At 36.9% G+C, this 21,588-nt stretch overlaps 1 protein-coding gene across 10 annotated transcripts in view; it reads right to left on the bottom strand.

Annotated features, from left to right (window-relative positions):
• LOC129741971 (calpain-A-like) overlaps nucleotides 1-21,588 on the bottom strand; it is a 120,956-nt gene that overhangs the window by 7,826 nt on the left and 91,542 nt on the right. For 6 of the 10 annotated variants that reach the window (XM_055733804.1, XM_055733810.1, XM_055733811.1 and 3 more), the window contains 3 exons: nucleotides 20,447-20,485; nucleotides 20,003-20,144; nucleotides 18,217-18,459 (listed from right to left, as the gene is read on the bottom strand). In XM_055733804.1, the coding sequence (XP_055589779.1) occupies nucleotides 18,217-18,459; nucleotides 20,003-20,144; nucleotides 20,447-20,485 (424 nt within the window). The remainder of the gene's footprint in view (nucleotides 1-18,216; nucleotides 18,460-20,002; nucleotides 20,145-20,446; nucleotides 20,486-21,588) is intronic. The other 4 variants (XM_055733805.1, XM_055733813.1, XM_055733807.1 and 1 more) reach the window with 3 other exon arrangements.

Here is a 21,588-nt window from a genome sequence, read left to right as displayed (position 1 = left end):
GGTGGTCGGCACGTATCCAGGCGATAACGTTGCGGGAGTCTGACCAAAAAACTCGACGGGCAACCTTGATCGATAGTCCCTGCATGACAAACGCAGCTAATCTGGCTCCAATTACTGCCGCTTGAAGTTCGAGCCTCGGAATCGAGAGATACTTGAGTGGTGCTACACGACTCTTAGCGGTGACGAGACTGCATTCGATGTTGTCGCCTTCCACGAATCGGAGATAGACAGCTGCCGCCGTGCCATTTTCATTAGCGTCGACAAAGGTGTGCAACTGGATCTCGGTGTGATGACCGATCGATGAAGACATCCTGTAGCACCGCGGAATACTGACGTTCTCAACGTCCGGAAGAAGATGCAGCCATTTTCGCCACTTTTCGAAGCACTTATCGTCGATGTTTTCGTCCCAGCCTACTCGGGTCCGCCAGATCTCCTGTAACAGTACCTTGAGAAACATTAGGAAGTGCGCGATGAGACCTAGAGGATCGTAGATGGTCATCAGGGTGCGGAGTACCTCACGTTTCGTAGGGCAACGATTGCCTTCCAGCAGCTCACGTCCTAGCCGATCCCAGTTGATTTTGTAAGTGAAACAGTCGGTCTTAGTGCACGGAGGAAGTAGGCTATGCCTCGTGCCAACAACACGCGTTTTTTCTCCGTCCGCGAAAATTTTGTTTAAATTGAATTTTAAACAAATTAATTAAAGTACCTACATCGAATAGCTACCACTGGATAGTAGGAAGCCAGTGTACTTAATGAAAGTGACTACCGAAGGGCCGTGGACGGTCGTGAAGTAAAATTGTGATGGAATTTTATTTGGAGTCCCAGATTGATGGCTGCTGATGGTCAAATCATATATTATTGTGGTTTTGTGCTGATGAAGAGACAAATAAATGCTCATGAAATTTGTAGTTTTCAGTGATTTTTTCCTCATGTACTAAAGCTAGAATTGTAAAAGTAATACTAACAATCGCTGAACTGGAAGAAAGTAACTAAATGTACAGCTACTGTGAAAAAGTGTTGATAAAAAGTATACGTTAGTTTGATAATCCAAATCGTGTGGGAAATAATTTGATCATTAATTTGGCTTACATTCTTCCGAGTAAGCAGAATGGCATTCCGAGGGCCGAGCCTCTTATTGGAAAGAAATTTCCATGGAAATAAGTTTCTAAGATTTGTTTGTTCTAGTTCTGAGTTTAGAATGAAAAAGGTGGTTTTGGTTGAAGTGATGACGTGACGATTTTGAAATAAATATGTCCGGAAGATATCATCATCCAATGTAAGCAGAAAGCTTATGAGTTCTCCGTGATGTTAAAAAGGTTTGAGGAAGAGGGGGCGGCCTTAGAGCTGCCTGACAGAAGAATGGAACTGTTGTTGGAATGGATCGGTTGCTGCGATTGACAGCAATTTTATGGAAAACAACGGAAGTGCGGTGGTTAGGATGAAAATGTATTACTGAAAATATTCTGTTGCAACCCAATTCAAGATTACCAGAATCAAAACAAACTGGGAGATAACAACGGCGGAAACCTAGCATCTTTTGATAAACTTTGGTGAGATCGTTTCTTTGTGAAAATTTTATGTTTTTACATGATAACGTTTTACTTTTACTTGTTGTTTGCTTGGCCGAAGATTGTTTTTCTAGCACTTCAATTGTTAGATTTGATGATTTTTTTATTTTATAACTAGCTGACCCGTTGTGCTTTGCTACACCTTCCGGAAATAAATGTAATTTGTAAAAATTTATTCAAATTTAGATTTTAGAGAGCATATTTTTAAATCAAACCTCATCATACTTCAGAACCAACAACTTTGAAATGAGAGCTGCAGCTGCAGTTCTGAATTGCAATTCAACGGTGGTATATATTATTTACTGAAACTTGAACTCTAAACTCGTTTTTCAAGATCTGAAATTTGTACTCTGTACCCAAAAAAAACTTTTGGGAGCTCTCCCATCTTTTTCAATTTTGTCCCCCACTGCTTGAAGAAGGTAGGCAAATTTAACAGGCTCGATACCCAAACAGCACTTATCATGGTAATGAAAAATATATTAAATTAGTTATGTATTAAATACAGTGCAAACTTCTTTTTTTTTTAAATTAATTTATTACGGTAAACATATAAATATTTGAAAAAACTATCAGTTGCATCACTAAATAAGTTCTCAGCGTTTTTTTTTATTTTCTCTTTGAAAGTCAAATATTCAAAAATGTAGGCAAAAACAAATTTCTAGGTTTACATTTGTCCCGTATATTGGGGCAAGTGTCAATGCAAAGCTTATTTACAGATGCGTCAGAGTAATGGCTTTAAAATGGATTTAATACGAATTCCTGTTTTTTGTTCTATCAAGTTTCACTGATATATCTGCAGTATTCCTGCAATATAAATTTATGTTTGTTACTCCACTTTTAACGAATGCTGTTCAAAGGGAATGACCTTCATTTACAAAGACATTTAAGAATTTTCAATATCCGCTGCAGTTTCAACATTCGGAATACCCCTTCTGGTCTTTCCATTGAATCTTATTGAATCATTTTGAAGATGAATTTGTTAAAAGTTCGACGTTTGCCCTTGCCCCACCGTGTGTTCTCTTAAAATTTTTGCGTCCAGTTGAATATCAGTTCTAAAGTCTCGCTTTTCAAAAACGAAGCGGATCAAAAGTCTCTTTTATGCAGCCATGTAACACAAAAACACTTTTCATGTTAAGTACGTACTTGAATTGGTATGTAAGCAAAAAGTACGATGGTTTTTTTCAGAATTAATTAAAAAAAAAAGCTCCCATTTTCATTTCTAAATTCGTTTCAGTTGTTTATTCGGGCCGAAGTAACAATTTCTAGAAGAAAACATAATTTTTAATTTTTTTTAACGGAAAAAGTTGAACGTTTAAACATGTTCTAATGTTCCTTGAATGAAAAGTCGAATGATACCTACATTAACACGAACTAAATATGGAAGTATTTTTGCAAATCTTTCAATTGGTTTTGATTCGATTGATAAAATACCAATCCGTGTCACATCTAGGCGTCATTTATTACCACGTGCTGTGTACAAATCAAATAAGCAAGAAAAAACACATCTAGGTTGCATATCGCCCCACGTGTTTGAGAAACAGGCCCCTTATTGTTAAATTTTCCAGCAATCAATGAACAGTGTGCTTCGGTTACTATCCTCTTGCGACGACGTTTGCTCGCCCATGGAGACGAAAAACAAACACCTCAAAGAAAATATGCTTGGTTGAGAAATACGCGCCAAAATATTCCTACTGATCAGTATGCTATGCCTGGGTTACTTTCCTTTGGCGACGTTGGCTCTCGACGCCTCTACCATAGAGACGAAAAACAAACCGCCCAAAGGAAAAAAAAATCTCAAGAAAATGGATGTCATGACTTTAATTTGTTTCGAAAAACTACAAATTTTGTATGGAAGCCTCTCCTTCCTTAAGTCGGATGGAGTTTTGACTATTACAGAAACCATCCCCGGCCTCAAAAACCCTCAGATGCCAATTTTGACGATGATCGGTTCAGTAGTTTCCGAGTCTATAGGGAACAGACAGACAGACAAACATTCATTTTTATATATATAGATTTTAAAATTCTTAAAAAAAAAACTTTTCGAGTTCTAAACCGGACTCGAAAGGTTTTATGTTCTTTTAATATTTTCCGTTTCTCTTTATATTTTCAAGAGCGAGTAAAGGCGCTTTATCCTTGGTCGATGACCAGAAATGATTGTACATTGAAATTCAAAACAATTGAACGAAGAATAATAATTCTTAGAATTTTTAAATCATTATATTTATTACATCCCATTCTATAAAATGTCTCTGTTCTTAATTTTTTTGTGATTTCCATGTACAAAATAAATCATTTCCAACCACTGATGAATGGTCCTTGCAATTAGTGGAGCTACTTTACAAAACGCATGGTTCTTCCATAAAGGAGCATTTTTCTTAGCATGCTTCCAACGATTTGCCCATTCGAAACGTATGGTACTGGTGGTCCACGTTTCTTCCAGTTCCTGTGTTCCAGATGTCTCTGCGTTCTCTGCTCCATGGTAGGCCCAACCACTTTATGTTTTTGATCATTTTAATGTTTTTATGTTAAAATGGTTAATAGCATGAACAAAGACAAGAAGAACAATAATTAACTTTTATTGTTCTTTGGGACTCAGACATAAGTTCTGGCTGTGGAAGTACGATTAGTGATTAGTGATTAGTGATTAGTGAAACAGTCGGTCTTAGTGCACCACCACATTCCCAATACCTTCTCGGTCGCTAGGCTGGATGACAGGTCGAGGCTTTTCTCTGCACAGGAATCTCCACGAAGCGCTGATAGTATGCCAACGGAGTTGGACATCCAATTGCGGATTTCAAACCCGCCTCGATTGTTGATGTCCCAAACGGTCTTCGCCAACTCAATCGCCTCCTCTTCGGTCTCTGTGCTACATAACATGTCGTCGACATACGTACACTGCACTATGGCCGCAGAGGCCGCTGGGAACTGCTCGCTGAAACGTTCCGCGTTCATGTTCTTCACGTACTGTGCACTTGATGGAGAACAGCACGCCCCGAACGTCATCACCTGCATAACGTAAACACTGGGTTCACCTAGCTTTCTCTCCTCTCGCCACAGAAATCGCTGGCTATGCTGGTCTTCGCCTCTAATTCCAACCTGGTGGAACATCTCCCTGATGTCGCCACAAATACCAAATCGATGTTCGCGAAATTTGAAGAGCACGGAAACCAGCGGAGTGGTAAGATCCGGTCCCGTGAGTAGTAAAGAGTTCAGCGAAACTTCATGCGTTGTTGCTGCGGCGTCCCAGACGAGTCGAACTTTTCCTGGCTTATTGGGGTTGATGACCGGAAAAACTGGTAAGTACCAGACACGCTCGTGGTTTTCCTCCAGTTCCTCCTTCGTAAGCTTCCGAACATAGCCCTTGGTGACGTAATCAGCCAGTTTTTGCTGCAGTACTCCCCTCAGCTCCGGGTCTTTCGCCATGCGTCGCTCGAGATTCAAAAAACGCTTCAGCGCCATCGGTTTGCTGTCTGGCAGATGCGTGATATTGTATCTCCAGAGCAGGCCGGTTGTATATCTCTCGCCTTCGAATTTGGTTAGCTCACGTAACAGCTTGAGGGCCCTCTCATCGTCGGCGGAGCGCATCGTCTTAGTGGGTGCTGTTATTCCTAGACTCTCAAGAGAGAAGAAGTCCTTCACCGCGCGATCCAGCTTCCCGTCAGCATCGTCTTGCATCTGGTAGTCACAGGCGTAAACGTGGTAGGTATAGTGCACCATACTATGCGACTCTCCCGTCGGCACTCCTCCGTAGATCGTCCACCCCAGGTTGGTCTTAACTGCAATTGGTTGACCGGATTCGCCCTCTCGACTCTTCCTGACCAACGTCGCGTTAGCGTGTTGCACTCCGATTAGCAGGCGAGGTCGGACATCGGTGTACGAATCTACGGGAATTCCTCGTAGGTAGGGGTTATCTTGTTGAAGCTGCTTCACGTCGAGCGTTTGAGATGGCAGTTGCAGCTCCTCCACTGTCCTTACATCTTTCAGGTGATACCGCTTTCCTTTAAGCCCGGACACATCTAAACTGACGATTTGGCTGTTGTCCTCTGTTCTATATGTTCCTCCAGTCCACTTGAGATCCAAGGGACGAAGTTCTCCTCTTAGGTTCAGCTCATCCGCTAGGTCTTGGTCCGTAAGCGTCAGCGAGGATCCGTCATCCAAGAAGGCGTAGCATTGAATCACTATCCCGTTTCCATGCACCACGACTGGAACATAGCGAAACAGGACAGCGCTGGACCCTGACAGGTGAGTGTTACAGGACCGCTCTTCCCGTTGCGCGTTGTCTCCAGTCTGGATGGGCGTAGACTCTGAGTTTGGTTGCATAGGTGCGGACTCTGGGTTTAGCTGCTTGTGCAGCAATGGGTGATGTTTGCATGAACATCCGTTGACTCCGCAGTTCCTGGACACACATCCTCCTCTGTGGCGCTTCAGGCATTTCCGGCACATCTTGGCTTCGCGTGTGATTGCCCACCGCCCATCGTATGACAACTCCCGAAAGCCTTGGCAGTTCGCAAGAGATGCACAAGATCCCCTACAGACAATGCACGCTGTGGGGTAGGCTCTTCTGGCACCGGCTGATGATGTACTACCTCCTGGCAAATGAGCGTGGTACTCCCCTTGGTGCTCAACGTGAGCATTCACGTATGCCTTAGTTCTCCTGCGTGGCTCCTGATTGTGGGACGATGCTTTGGTCTGGCGCGGCTTCGAAACCAGACAGGCGTCTTCGCCTATTTCGTAGATCCACTTGCCGAAAGTCTTCAGGTTGACCTTCCGAATACTTCTGGAGTGTTTCGCCCACTGTAGTTGCATTGGTCCCGGAAGCTTGGAAACCAGTGAGTTCAGCAACGAAGCATCCTGCTTGAGCTCCTTCCGACCACAGGCGTCGATCGTCACCGTCAGGTTCTGGACGTCTAGCGCGAAATCGACCATCGCGTTCATCGACTCAGGGTCGACCGGTGGAATGGCAAGAACTTTGTCTTTCAGGGATTCGATGATAAACCTCGGCTGTCCAAACTTCAACTTGAGCGCATCCATCGCCCTGTTCACTGTCTTCGGATGGAGAAGAAAACTTCGAACGGCAGCGAACGCATCTCCCTTCAGGCAGTTCCTCAGTCGAATCATGTTTTCGTCGTCTGTGTAGCCACACATCCGGGTCGTGCTCTCAAAAGTGGAGAAAAACATCGGCCATTCCTCGGGATTCCCTGAGAACAATGGCAAGTCCTTAGCGACAACATGGCGAGCGGCGAGCTGATTGCGCGTCAGGTTACAGGTTAATCGGCTACTGGTTGCGTCTTTTCGCTTGCTTTCGCCTTTCTTTGCTGGCGTAGAACGACCCTTCGGATTGAAGCTAGATTCGTTAGTTCCTCCCTTTTCGTCCTCACTAGAGTCATCGCTGCTGTCTGTCACCGATTCCTCCTCGGAATCATCGCTGGAAACCATTTCTCCACCTTCTTCCTCTTCTTCGTCGTCGGAGCACTCTTCTTCTTCATCCGCACTAGGAGATTCCTCTTCTTCTTCTTGGCGCCTTCCACCAGTGGCGCCTAACCAGTTCTGCACCTTGGTATCAGCGTCCACTTCTTCTTCATCAGCGTCTTCTTCGTCCTCCAGGTCGACCAACTCCTCCAGAATGCTGAAGTGTTTCTCCATCAGCTTCCTTTTCTCTTCTAACAGCTTCTGTTCTGCTTCGAGTTTCTGCAATTGCAGCTCCAGATGCGCCTTCGCTGACCTTCTCGATCCCGCTGACTTAACAGATGCTGCTTTGGTTGGTTTCGTGGTTCCCATGGGTTTCCTCGGCAAAGAATCTTCCATCTCTTTCATCGCAGATGGAGTCTTGTTCTTCTTCCCGTCGCTGGTTTTCTCCGGCTTCGACTTTTCGACCTTCTTCGCTGCAGCGGTGTTCCTGGCAACCTTCGTAGCACCCGTCTTCTTCTTTTTCTTCGCCTGGCACTGTGCACAATTCCACTTTTTATTCTCCACACTTTGGTTCACTCCCACACAACTAAAATGGTTCCATCCATCACAATCATCGCACTGAACCATCCGGCTGTTATCGACCGACTTACAGGTTCCACAACTGTGACCGACATTAACGACCGTGTTCGCGGAGGAAGTATTGGCTATAGGGTAGTGTTTTTCGGAAGAGGTTTTCTTTTTGGTTTTTGTCATGCCTGGTTTCGATTTGCCGTTCTCAGTGTTAGGGCCAAGAGCAACGGACTTGAGTTGAGGGGGGGTATCACTTTTCGCCTTAGGGGAACTACTCGCTAAGCTCTTACCTTTTGGGGCAGCAGTGGCTGCGGTGCTGGCTGAATCGGACATTTTCGTAAACGAATTTAAAATGTAAATTGTTACTTCCGGATCGCGGTAACAATGAAAGTTCGTTTTCAAATTCGTAACGTTCCCTTTTATTTGTCCGTTCGAAGCTCTACCGGGACACGTTTTAAATTCCTACGATTTCAATATTGATTAAATATAGGAATAATCTTTACAATTCTCAATCTTACGTTTAGTGAACTCTCTATACGTTTCCTTCTGCCTCGATTTCAGCCTTTCGCTTTCCACTAGTCCTTAAAGACCTAGGTTAGAGATAAATCAACTTTCTCTATCGATTTCTCACCTTAGTTGGAGTTTAATTGGTCTGGCGATTCCGAACTTAAAACGCTTCGCTGCGTGGTATTGTGACCTAAATCGAACGGTCGCACATTAGGAATAATCATTTTTCATATCTAAGCAAAGCCTACCTGGGTTCAACTCAAGGATGGTCTGAATCCACTCGTTCACTCAATCGCGATACACTCTTCAACGATTCACTCAAGCGCTCTTTCGGATCTCGCGAATCTTCGTCTGAACCGAACGCTGGGGGAAAAAGAATAACGTTGATCGAATCTGATTGTGAGTGCTGCTGGTTTTGAACGCTGGGCGCTTGCATACGGGCAGGTTTGAATCATGCAATGATGCAATCATCGACTTTCCTGGCTCCAGATATTCGTTCGCTGATCCGATTCAACTGGTTCAACTGAAAGAAGGAACCGAATCGGCAAATGATTGGCCCGCCGTTCGTTCAGATATCTTTGAATCGCCGCACACAGTATTTAACAAAAAAATCATTGCGGCCAAACGGTACACGGTAGACATTTGAATTCTTCGCAACATGTTCATATTTTTTTATGATCTTTCTTATTTTCAAAGAAAAAACTGATTTTATTGCCAAGGGATATGAAAAATAAGTTAAAACTTTGATGTACCGTAAACTGGGGAAACTTTGATCAGCGGGGTAACTTTGATTAACATGAAATTTTTGCAGATTATCATCATTAACTTAGTATAAAGATAAAATATCTGCAAACTGTTCACTACGTTTGAAAGCCTATGAATTGAGCTACAAATAAGCTAAATTTTGTTTTTATTGGAAGATTTTTTATATAACAAACTGGGGGAGGAAGACTGAAATTTGCTGTATCGTTTTTTTACTTTTCGGCAAAAAGCCAGCAATTGTTGAATATATTTGTAATCGTTCAAGTTTTAACTTTACATAGATGATGAGTTTCGTGTAGCGAGTCATGTAACTCAGTTGTTTTGGTACTAAATTCAAGTCTTCTGAGTTAATTGCTATTCAAAAGTATAAACATCGAAATTGAAAACACCAGCTAGATTATCCAATACCAGTCTGTCAACTCTGTCGTAAATATTAACTTTGAACTATATAAAAATGTTGTTCGATTCATGGGATCTTCCCAAAATCTAAATCTATTATTAGCTATTGTTAAGCTATTTTAGAACAACCATTAATCAAACAATTTTATTTATCAGCTTCAAAAACTTCAACGAAATTTGAGCGACTCAATACTCCTGATCATGCAAGAATGTGCCAGAGCAAAACAAAACCTAATTAAATCATTGTTTTATGCAAAATAAGTGCTTTTCAGCATAAAAAAAATGTTATTGAAAATCACTAATAAGAAAGTAAAAATTTGAAACTTCGCACTGGTCGGTAGAATGATGAGAGAAATTTGACGTTTGAAAGATGTTTTCCTTTTTTTATTCAGTCTTCCTCCCCCAGATTACAAACTATATAGTTATATAATTTCAAAATCTCAAAATATCTCGTTTTTTGAAGGCTCACAAACAAACATCTCTTCTAATAAAATTTAAGCATTTAGGAGCAAATGGGTTAGTTAATGCGAAAGTTCAACTTTTTTCTTGTTGTAAGTTTAGTTTAAGTGTTATTTTTATGGTCATTTGATGATAGTTTTTGAATATTAAAAAAAAAATCGGTCATTTTCCATGAAAAAGCCCGAGAAGAAAAAATGGCTAAAATCCTATCAAATGGTTAAGTTTGAAGAAAAAAATGAACATGGGAACAGAGCGAGGATTTAGGGAATAGCATGAAGATAAAATTTCATTTGTTTTTAAGGTAAAAAAATATTGAGAATTGTTTATATTTTTGCCCCTAAATGTATGCAGCAACATTGTCCATCTTTTGAGTATACAGACCCCGTTCGTTTTTGGCAACATTCGATTTTGGCAACATTCGATTTTGGCAACATCCGATTTTGGCACATGTGCCAAAATCGAACGGTTTTTAGAAGCGACATTACCTTTTAGTTTTCTCTATAACAGGACCAATGTAACTTGGACGAACACCAAAAATACGTTTTTACGTTCAGAAATGGTGATAGAATACAACAACATAAACAAAAGTTTTTAAAACAATTATAAAGTACTCAAAAATTTCAAAAAGATGAAAAATTTAAAAAAAACCAAAAACAAATACAAACAATATATTAAAAACGACAATATCAACTTAAAAATGATAAAAAATGACAAAAACAGCAAATATCACAAAAAAAAAAACAAAGATTATAAACAAAACAAAAATAGTGCAAAATGCATCAAAAACATAAGAAAAAAAACTGTAAAAATTCTAAAAATGGCCGGAAATTGACTTCAAATAACGTTATTGATAATAAAAAGAGTAATTTTGTAAAAATAGGAGAAAAAATTTCAGAAAAAAACCGTTCGATTTTGGCAACATTCGATTTTGGCAACACAAAATTTTCGGGCATGTTCCCAAAAACGAACGGGGTCTGTATTTGTTTCGAGATAAAATTTGAAATCATGTTAAAATACATTTATCAAATTTGGGAACTTTTGTGGTAGTAATAGAGAACACTATCAATTTTTTTTTTAAATTAAGGTTTTAAGTCAATAATCAACTTTCGCAAAGACCGCTAGAAATTTTGACTTTTGAGAGAAAAGTTATTGATGTTTTCTTTTTGAAAATTTTGTCCAAATTTGCAAAAACGGGTGTTTAAAGTTGTTGAATGAGCTGAAATATTCATCGTCAAATATTTAATGACTTCCTTGAGTGATGTGAGGAATAGTTGTAAACAAATCTTTTGGGTCTTTTGCATAATTCAGTTTTTATTTCAAGTGTTGTATCTCTGAAACAAGAACATTCAATGAGATATAATTAATTGATAAAAAAAAATCTTTCCATGTGTTACAATTATACCCAAAACTGACCAATTTTAAAATTTACACACGCCATTTCACCAAAACTAGAGGTGAAAGACTAAATTTGACAAATGTTTTGAATTTTAAGACGCAAATTTTTTCCAAAATCCGTTTTTGAAACAAAGGTACCAAAAATGCTGTTTCCCTGTGTTATTTATTGATATAAAAATGAAGATTAGTTTGGATTAAAATTTGTTCAAATTTGAAACTAATCATGAGTTTTTTTTTCATCACAAAAGGCTAAATTTTGATGAAAAAATAACAACACTATGAAAAAAAATTGGCAAATGTGGTAAATATATGAAAAATGAATGTATGATGAAAACATAACAAACTTGTGATTAAACCATCGCAAAGTTTAGACAAAAAATTTACAAAAAAAAAAATAACAAAAATACTGAAAATTCTATTTAAACTGCGCCACAGAAAACCATCACAGAAGTTTTGGTTCAAATCACAGAATTCGAGAATTTTTATTAGGAAAAACATAGTTATTTTTTTGGAAACCTTGGGCTTGAATAATCAATTGTTTCTTGTCTTAAATCATTCTAGATGGAGCTTTGAACTTTCTTAAAGAATTGAAACATTTTTTTATAATTTTTCATGGATTTTTCAATACATGTTAACAAAAACAGTCGAAAAACGGAAGCATACATAAAAAAGTAATGATAAATACTTAATAATTGGAGATATTATTTTAATAATAAGATGAACAAGATTTATAATCTCTTTTCACCGATAATGAAAATGGATACATTTCTTTTTTCATTACATTTATACCCATCATTTCTTAAGCTGATGTATACACATTTCTTAAAATCGAAAATGGGTAATATTTTGCTTTAAAAACGGTTTTTGATAAAAGTAGTTTCTGAATCATCAATTTCATAATTTAAACAACAAATCAAATGTATTAATGATACTACTCATCATAAAAAAGGATCCACCTAACGCTGACGCTCGAGCTACTTTCAGAAGCGCCCGAACGCAGGCAACCAAACTGTAGCCAAACCAACTTTACGAGCAGAACGAATGATCGGATGCGGTCGAAAGAATTGCAATCATCAATCGCTCGCTGATGATATTCGTCTGCGATTCTTCTGTGCAGAATCATCTTCCAAAGCAATCGCTTGATGATTGGATCATAGGATGGCAGACAGGCAACCCAATCGCCTCCTGAATGAACTAAAGAGGTGTGCCGGAAAGTCCGATTGGTTCGCTCACTGAGTGCCATCGTGTGTATTTTTTTTCGAATGCGTTCGGGGAATGGGTTACCTCAGAGGGTGAGTGAATCATTTTATGTTCGTCGATTTATTCGCCAATCACCATCCTTGGTTCAACTTTCCTGCGCAGTTTCACTTCGCACCCTTCCGTACTAATAAGTACTTGCAATTGCCTAGACAGAGATAGATTTTATGTTAGAACTTATGTTGCACAATTCCAATCTAATTCCAGGCCTACCTTAGCACTGTAATTTAGGGTAAGTATTTGAATTTCACAATAACCACTGTGCACTAATTAGCTTCGGATCACCAAACTACAATACTTGAATTCAACAATCTTTGTTTTGTTTACTAATCTATCTCGCTTTTATTTTCCCGCCTATACTCCTGAACTCACTTCTCACCTACACATTCGAACGCATCTTCGAATTCTCCTGCTGTCATTGCGCGAGTGCGTTCAATGGCACTTTCGGTATCGAAAGTCAGTTCAGTGACAACGGATGATGCTTTGATGCTATTAGCCGTATAATGTAACAATAAAAAAAAATCAATCATGAATGGTATGTACAAAAAAAAATCCCCTCGAACAGGAATCGAACTCGAGTCTACTGATAACCTCTCCGACACCTTACTAATAGGCCAAATCGACAGACGAAACAAGTCAAGCTGTAGCTCTATTATTCAGTTGACTTCATCGAGTTGAATTCGCTGCTAGATTATACGGCAGAAAACGCTCATTATGCCTTCATTGATAGTGCTCTGTTCGCCTCCAGTGAACAAATAAAAGTAAAAACGCGCTTTCAAATTGATTAAAGTGAAAAATCAAAAATTTTATGATGCTGAAAATTGAGAAACTATTTGTAGATCACGTTGTAGTGCGTACATTTCCGATCAAGATGATTTAAAGGTCATAAAAGCTTATTTGGTGGTGCTCAAAAATTATAATATTTTCGTCACTTGAGAACCTAGCTGGTTATTATTTAATATTTCTGTAAAGATGAAAAGGATATTTCTTTTTTGGTGAAAAATTAATACTATAGGTAGTACGAAACAAGTCCTTATGAAAATTTGTTTAAGAAAATACGTAGGGGAGAGTGGGGTATCGTGGGCCATGGGGAAACGTGGGCCACTTTTAATATCTCAGATGTGTGTTGAAATAAAAATCTCGAACCAACTGTCATCGTCGTCACTATGCGTGAGCATATATTTCTATATGTTGTCGACTTAAATACGCATCTTATGCTTCTTTTATTTATCAAGCTAAAAAAAATTAGAAAAAATTACTTTCATAATTAAAAATATAACCGCTAATTGCATCGATGGAGAACCTAATGTTCATAACAAAAATAACCTCATACGCTTATGATCTTGGTTTTGTCTTGATCTTTCACGTGAAAAACGAATTTTTGATGAAACATCAATAAGTCACACAAACGCAACCAATTTGCAAATCATAGCTTGTGGGGAATCGTGGACCACACATCTTTAACCACCTATATTTTTATGTTTTTATACACATTCTGAGCTTAAAATACGTTTTCCCTATCTGTAAAGTTTTCTTATGCCAAATGAAGAGTTATGAAAAATATTTTGTCAATCTATAAAGAAATTTTGCAAAAACTTTCGCGAGCCAGCTTTTGGAATCTATTCGATCATACACAGCTCTCTTTTTTATTTCATCATCTGAAATTTCTTTGAAATAACGAATTGAATTATGAAATCACAGTTTTGGGTCAACTCATAAACTTTGCATGTTAGTTCGTCAATTTGGATTTAGTGGCCCACGATTCCCCACCATTTTTCAAAATCCAAAAATATTGCTTTTTTTAAAACATTCAGAATTTGGGGAAAATAACTTATTAAAAATTAAAAAAAAAATACCTTGTGATACCTTGAAAATGTAGAAAACCATACCATTTTTTATTTTCATTTTATCTTCTATCATAAAGAAGTTATGGAACAACGAAAAAAAGTGGCCAATGATTCCCCACTCTCCCATACCTATGTAGAGAAAAGGAGTGCTTATTATGCCCTGGGTGCTCGTTATGCCCTCATGTCCCCTACCACTAAAAAAGATTTTCTAAAACTAACTTCTGAAAACCTTATGACTTTGGTAATGTTGATTGGTTTTTTTAAAGTAAAAATAATTCAATTTATCGATGTTTGGCACGATTTTCCTACGAAATTTCTGAAAATATCATCACGATTATCGTCACAAACTTTTCGGGTCGAATCACAGAGTGACACACTTTGTCGTGAGAAGGCTTAAACAGTTCAACCAATTTTTTTTTATTCAACTTTCCGTCAATATTCAAGAACAAAAGTTATTAACTTGTTAATGGTCTTCATTTTTGTTCAGAACTAACCCTTTCCAAATTTGATGGACTTATTCATTAAAAAAAATTGCTGAATATTCATCACACAACTTTGTTTTTGCTTGAAACAAAAAAAATCTCACTATCGGACTAACTCACCCGAACCGCTTTCATGGATTGGAACAAAAAAAATTCAAACATAACGTTTTACCAATAAACAAAAAACAAAATGCATTCAAAAGAACACAATAAATGCTTCACCTTCTAGACAAAGTTATCAATCTTTATGTTTGCTGGGCAAATGCAACTACGAACAAGTAAGGTCCAGGGTGGCTAGCAATTTTTCTTTTTGAAATTCCAAAGTTTTTCTCGGTTATTTCCCGGTTAAAATGATGATTTTCCCGGTATATTCGTTTTTATATAAAACCATGGCGAATAAAAAAAATCAATGTAAAGCCCTCGAATTTCTAACAATTGTTTTCCAAAACTTGTTGATTTTTTAATCATGACACATATCTCGACGTCTTTTAACATGTAGTCTTTTCATTATTCATTGTTATGATTCACAATTTCAACAATCTTGTAAAAACAAGTCCAGCTAACACAGTCTTGGAATTATAAATAAAGTGGTAGTTTTGAGCCCCTCTGAAAATTTCAGTTTTTCTAGAGTCTTTATAGAGTTGTTGAAAAAAAATGTGGAGTTGGCATAGAAATATGCAGAAAATACATCGAAACATAAAATCAAATCAGTTTGTCAACTTGAATGGAGATTTGTCTTACAAAACTTTAAATCATCAGATCGCATGAAAATTATTTAGTTATTTTATTAGTGCGGTTGTATTTTTTTGTATAAATCCAAAGACATGTTTGAAAAAAAAAATTATTCAAAACAATGAATCACTTTAGTAGTGCCCTAGTCATTTGAACTAATAATTTGTGAAAATATGAAAATCGTGAATTAGACAAGGCTGAAATTTAATCATTCGAATGTAAGATAGTATTTGGTAACAGGGTAAAGACCTTAGATTTCGGCAAAAGCTTGTATTTGACCCAATTTTTACGTAAGACATATATTCTAGCGTGGGAAACTTTAAGCAAAAGTTTAACTTAGGAAAAGTAAAAAACAAAAAAAGTACGGTATAAGGGTTCGCTCCTCAGGCCAATTCAAACGAAATACACAACAACATTGAGAAACGTCTCGCTTTTTTTTTGCTTTTTGCATAGATTAATTTTATGAAACAAGTATATCGAACATAATTTGACATCGAAAACAAAATCTGGTAGAAGATAACTCGATAACATAAAATATTATTAGGAAACACATTAGGGACCGCGAAGAAATCTATAAGAAACTACTGGACCAAATTGTAAGAAATTGGTATCATTTAGTGACCAAACATTTTGTGTTTGGTTTTGTCGATTAAAATTTCATTTTTAAATTTACAAACATGTCATTTCATTCATTTCTATATTATTGCAATCCAATGTTTTTGCAATAGTTACGTTATTATGCATCGGATTGAGACAAAAATTCATACAGGAAAAATCGATTCCTGATTTCAAACTTTGTAACGGGCGACATAAAAGGGGTCGTCCATTTGAATGGTTTAATATTTTAGAAATAATTGCTTTATTGATGGTGGGATAGACTGAAAACACAAAGTAATTGTGTTACTTTGCATCGGATCGAGACGAAAATTCATGCACGGGAGTTTTACAGGACGAACGATCCATACCTGATTTGAAATTTGGTATCAGACGACAGAAAAGAGAGGTCTTTCATATTGACTGTTGATTGTTTTTGCAATCTTTCCGTTATTGTGCATCCGAACAAAACGAAAATTCGTACACGGGTGTTCTTTTCGATGGTCAATCCATTTCAACCAATCAATCAATTTGAATTTCAGTTTTTGATATTTCATCACATATTAAAAGGTAATTGATTAACTGGTTAATCGCCACGATGTATTGTTTGTTGTTTTCATCGACTTTTTTCGGCGAAAATTAAAACGAAAATACTTGCAAGTTAAGTCGATGAAAACAACAAACATTAAAAGTTAATGCGGGATCAGCTAGTCTCATATGATAAAAAACACTCAACTTTATAATCGCATCATTTATGACTATATATGACGTTTTAAAAAATTCTTGGTTAGTATTTTCTGATTGATTTTAATTTTAAAAAAAACATAGTCACAGAACAGACTTATTGTCGGGAATAGTTTTGTTTAGTTTTTCCTTGAAATTCTAACATTTTCATCCCCTCTCCAGCTCTAGGCTCCTAAAGGCTGTATAAGTCTTTTAGGTAAGAACAATAGTTGATTTTTAAGTCTCAACTTAATTTCAAACTGCGATAGTTGAGTGCAATTGACTCGACAAAATTCTGTTAATTTGCCCTATAGTAGTTTTTCTTTTTGGATCCTGAAAAACATTCATCCGACATAAATGAAAAATGTTTCTGTTTATTCTATTGAATTTAGGAGATATTCAAAACTTCCAAGCGTTGGGCTAAAGGGCCGTACTGCCGCTCATGGCAAGTCCGTCCCATATGCGTTTTTATCAATTTGCAGTTTATCGCTGAAATCACTTTAATTTTATATGTAGTTTCAAGAGCAAACTTTGTTTTCAGTACTTTTCCCGTTTCGCCCGCTTATGCCTTTAAGTCAGTTTGTTTATCACACTACACTAAGTCGATTTAGGATCATTTTTGATTTTCTCAAACCCTGGGATCTTAAAAGCTTCGTTTTGGTTCAAAACTCATCTATAATTTTTTTTGCAAAATTTTTAAGTAACGTTTACATGAGTTGATTTGAACTTTTATGTTTGTATGGGAAAATTGAATATTTTGTACTGAAAAATCAATATTTTTTTTTTTGTGGAACCGTGCTTGTTAACAGTTTTTATGCTAATTTTTAAATTTTCCAAAGGAAATTTGTCGCTGAACAACTTTGTCGAAGACATCAAGTTACGATCTTCGACAAAGTTGTTCAGTGGAAAATTTCCTCATGTAAACGTTATTTAAAAATTTTGCAAAAGATTATGGATGAGTTTTGAACCAAAACGAAGCTTTTTAGACCCCAGGGTTATAGGAATTCAAAAATTACCCCAAATCAACTAAGTCTATTATCACACACCACTTGAAAGCGAACCAAACAAAAATCACGCCTCAAATTCACTTCGGATATTGTGAAGTTTTCGAATATCTCCACACTTACTAAACCTATGGTGTTCCATGAACAACCACCGTCGTTCATTAGGCATTACTATTTTGTTACTTATTGGTTAAACTCAAATATTTTGTACAAGTAAACGCACAAAAACCAGTTGTTAGTATCGAATAGGCGAATAGCAAAATTTGGCGCACAATAAGCAAAAATGAAGCAGTTTTCGACAAAAATACATCATGGAAAATAATATAACAAATTTTGCAACAAATCCCTTCACACATCCCCTATTCAATCGAATCCATTAATCTAGTTGAAAAAAAATGTTGGCACAAACAGCTGAAAAGAAAGATAAACCTACAAAGTTCCTACAAAATAGAAGAAAATAAAAAACAAAATTCTACTAAAACTCTAAAATATAGGAAACGTCTCTCACCGTTCTGGATGGGTACGATTTGACTCTGGAGATTTCCGTTGGTATCTCCCTGGGGTCCGCCACCGTTTGGGGCTGCCGGTCCAAAGACCTCGGCCAGCGGCGTATCCTTGCAGAAGAGCCCACACAGCTGAGCTAGTAGACCTCCACCCGCATCGCCTCCACCCTCGCCGTCGTAATTCGTCGCATTCTGCTGGCTGGCATAGGTCTTATTGAGCCCATTGACCGACGACGATTTGGGCAGATCTACTCACCGGATTTCCGTTGGATTTTTTTGGGTGTTTTTTTTTGTATGATGTTGATTGCACCAAAAATTTTGTGCACATGTTTTCAGGCAAGTTTGGAGATATTATGAGATGATTTTTTCATTGTTTATGATTAAATTTAGGGGGAAAATGATTCAATTCCGGATATTTTGATAATGAAATTTTGTTTAACAATTGATTGTATGATTGTTTTGTTTTTGCGTCGGGAAAGAGAAAAATAGTGAAAAATTTCGATGAGATTCTAGCTTCGCTAACATGTGGTACGGGTTCAGATAATTATAGAAAAGAATATGGTAGAGTAAAAACACAATTTTAGGAATAAATTTCACAAGGTGAGCAGTATTTTTTTCAACTTGGGTCTCATATTAGTTGGGTAGATTCGACAAAAGAGCAACGTAAATAAAACAATAATGACGTTATCAGAACGTCTGTTGTTTTTGTTGCTGGTGATTGTTGAAATATATTTACATACATACGAAACATTTCTTTGAATTTCACAGATTTCCTTTACGAAAATATCTCGAGGAGTATTGCATTGTCTGGACATTTGAAAAGACTCGATCAACGAAGTTATCTTTTAAGCTTTTTTTCTGTGATGCAATTTAAGTCAGGACAGGCTTTATGCAAAATGAAGTAAAATAGATTTGTTTTTCCTTTGTTTTCAGTCGTTCTGAAAAAGACACCTTTAGCTGAACCCCATAAATACTCAAGTGGAACAATTGTGTGTTTACTCTGGTGAAAATTAAGTAATTAAATTAAAACATTGACCACAAAATAACATTGGACGTGTAATTGACATCTTACAACAAGGAAGGAGCGCAGTGTTTCATAAGTACAACTTTTCATTTTCTATTTCAAGAGTTTTTTAAAGTCTGAACTAGTACTGTTCTTTTCTGTTGTGATTCAGTTCATTGAAAAATGTTTTTGCAAAATTTAAGTTTTTAAATTTTGTTTCCATTTGTGATAAAATCAACTTCAATTCTAGATTTCCATTAAAGTTTTCAATAAGAATTTTGGTTGTCGGTTAATTCTATAATATTCGAAAAATCAATTTATGTAAGTTATAATCATGAAACACCATGCAAATTCGATCCGATTAGTACAAATACAAACAAAAGTATTACAAGAATGTCAGTGTAGATCAACAAATTTTAGGGTTAATGTGACTACTCTATTTGGGAATGTTTAGAGTATCTATTTATTAAGTACCTATGCGTTTAGAATGAGGTGAACAATTTTCATATCGGTGCTCTAATATCAAAGGCATTCTGGAAACCGGATCTATACCTATATTTTAACCATTGAGTATTAACGGCTAGATACGGAACTAGATATAAACTCTAGAATTCGAATATTAAAATCAAATGTGCAATAACCCAACGGAAAACAAAAGTAACATAGGAATTGTTCGATTTTTTGTTTAAATAGAAATATTTAGACAAATTCAAAAGTGCTAAGAGTAATCCTAAGTTCCTTAGAAATTATTTCCCGATCCTTCAATTAAACCGATCATCGGTACTCACCGTCACGGAAGGAGTGGTCCAGGATCCGTTTCAGTTCCACCCAATCGACCTCACCGTCAGCGCCGGCAACGTCCAGGAACAGTCGTTCCATGGCCTGGCGCTGGGGCGAAGGTTGCGATGGGCTCGGAACATCCGGAGCGATCTGTATCAAAGAAATTAAAAAATGACAGGGATTAGTTTTGATGTTCCAATAATTTCTTTCGAGCTGATGAAACACAAAACAAAAACACGAAAAAGGTTAGTAGAAATATAATTAGGAATATTGATGAAAAAAATCGAATGGAGAAGGACCAAACCGGTAAAAACCATCATCCAAGACAAGAGAAGGGATCGAAAAGGGGTAAACTATCTAAGAATATTTATGAACAAGGGAACGAGCAAACAACCGCATTCTGTATCGTTTTTAATCCAAAACATTTGCCAAACCTCGTTGAGTAAACTTACGTAATGACCACCGCCTTGATTTATGTCATTAGGATCAACCTGCGTTTTCGATAAGGGAAATAATTTTCCGGAATCAATAATTTTGATTTTGATATGGATTGATGTTTATTTTTTCAGAAGTAATTTGGAATATGATTCGAAATGTTGTATTTCTATGTCTTAATGGTTTCGTGTTGTTGTATCTTTGGACTATGGAATTAATATTATAAAGATAGGCCACCCAGGTTGGTGTCTTTTTTTTAACATAAATTTTCATTTTTTCTTAAATGTATGTACCTGTGTGACTTTAAAACATGTTTGTGTTTAAAGCGTAGCTCTGAACATTTAAAAAATATTAAATTAACCTACTGATGAGGTTATTGTTAATTTTTGGACGTGGCTATTGCTTTTTAATCGAATTGTGTAACGCTTGACGTTTGATTCACTGACATAAATATTCCAAACATTCAAACACCCCATAGGTTATTACGCTAGACGATTCCGTGGGTTGACATGAACATTATTTTCACTTATTTTCGTTAAATTTAATTGAATCTGAAATATCTATTAATTTCTGTAAAAAATATAATCCCCCTTGAAACCGTGTCCAATTTTTTAAAATTTTGATTTGTTTTGTCTCAGACAACTTAGACGCTTCTCAAAAAATGCCTGACTGAAAACAACTCAGAATGTGCGAAAACCTCAACTATTCATTTCTGAATTGTGCCGTCCTAATAAAAATTTAAATTGCCCCAGTTTTGACGTTTTCTGAATTGTATTACTTCGAATCTGAGTCAGGGAGAAATAGAGTGAAGGTTGATCCCATAGATGGCATTCCAATTGCAATGTAACGAATCATACATTTGTATTATGGAATCAAATCTTAGGACTGATAAATTATAGAACTAAGATAAAAAAACACTACTTTTGAAACTAGACACGAATGCCATAATGCTGGTAAAGTGTCAAAAATAAACCTAAAAAAACTACATTTGAATTAAAGTTTTTCAGCATATCGGTGAAATTTATTCTTTGAGAAAGAAAACAATTACAGAATTGAGAATTAAAATGGAAAAATATTTTCAGTAGGTATATTTTTTATTAATTACACTGAAAAATCCTGACCTCGACTCAGCAGCAAGGTTGCCGAAAAAAATTCTGCG

The sequence above is a fragment of the Uranotaenia lowii genome, chromosome 2 (assembly GCF_029784155.1).
Source record: "Uranotaenia lowii strain MFRU-FL chromosome 2, ASM2978415v1, whole genome shotgun sequence".
Lineage (NCBI taxonomy): Eukaryota > Metazoa > Arthropoda > Insecta > Diptera > Culicidae > Uranotaenia > Uranotaenia lowii.
Note: the sequence above shows the minus strand (reverse complement) of the source record. Positions and strands in the feature narration are given on the sequence as shown.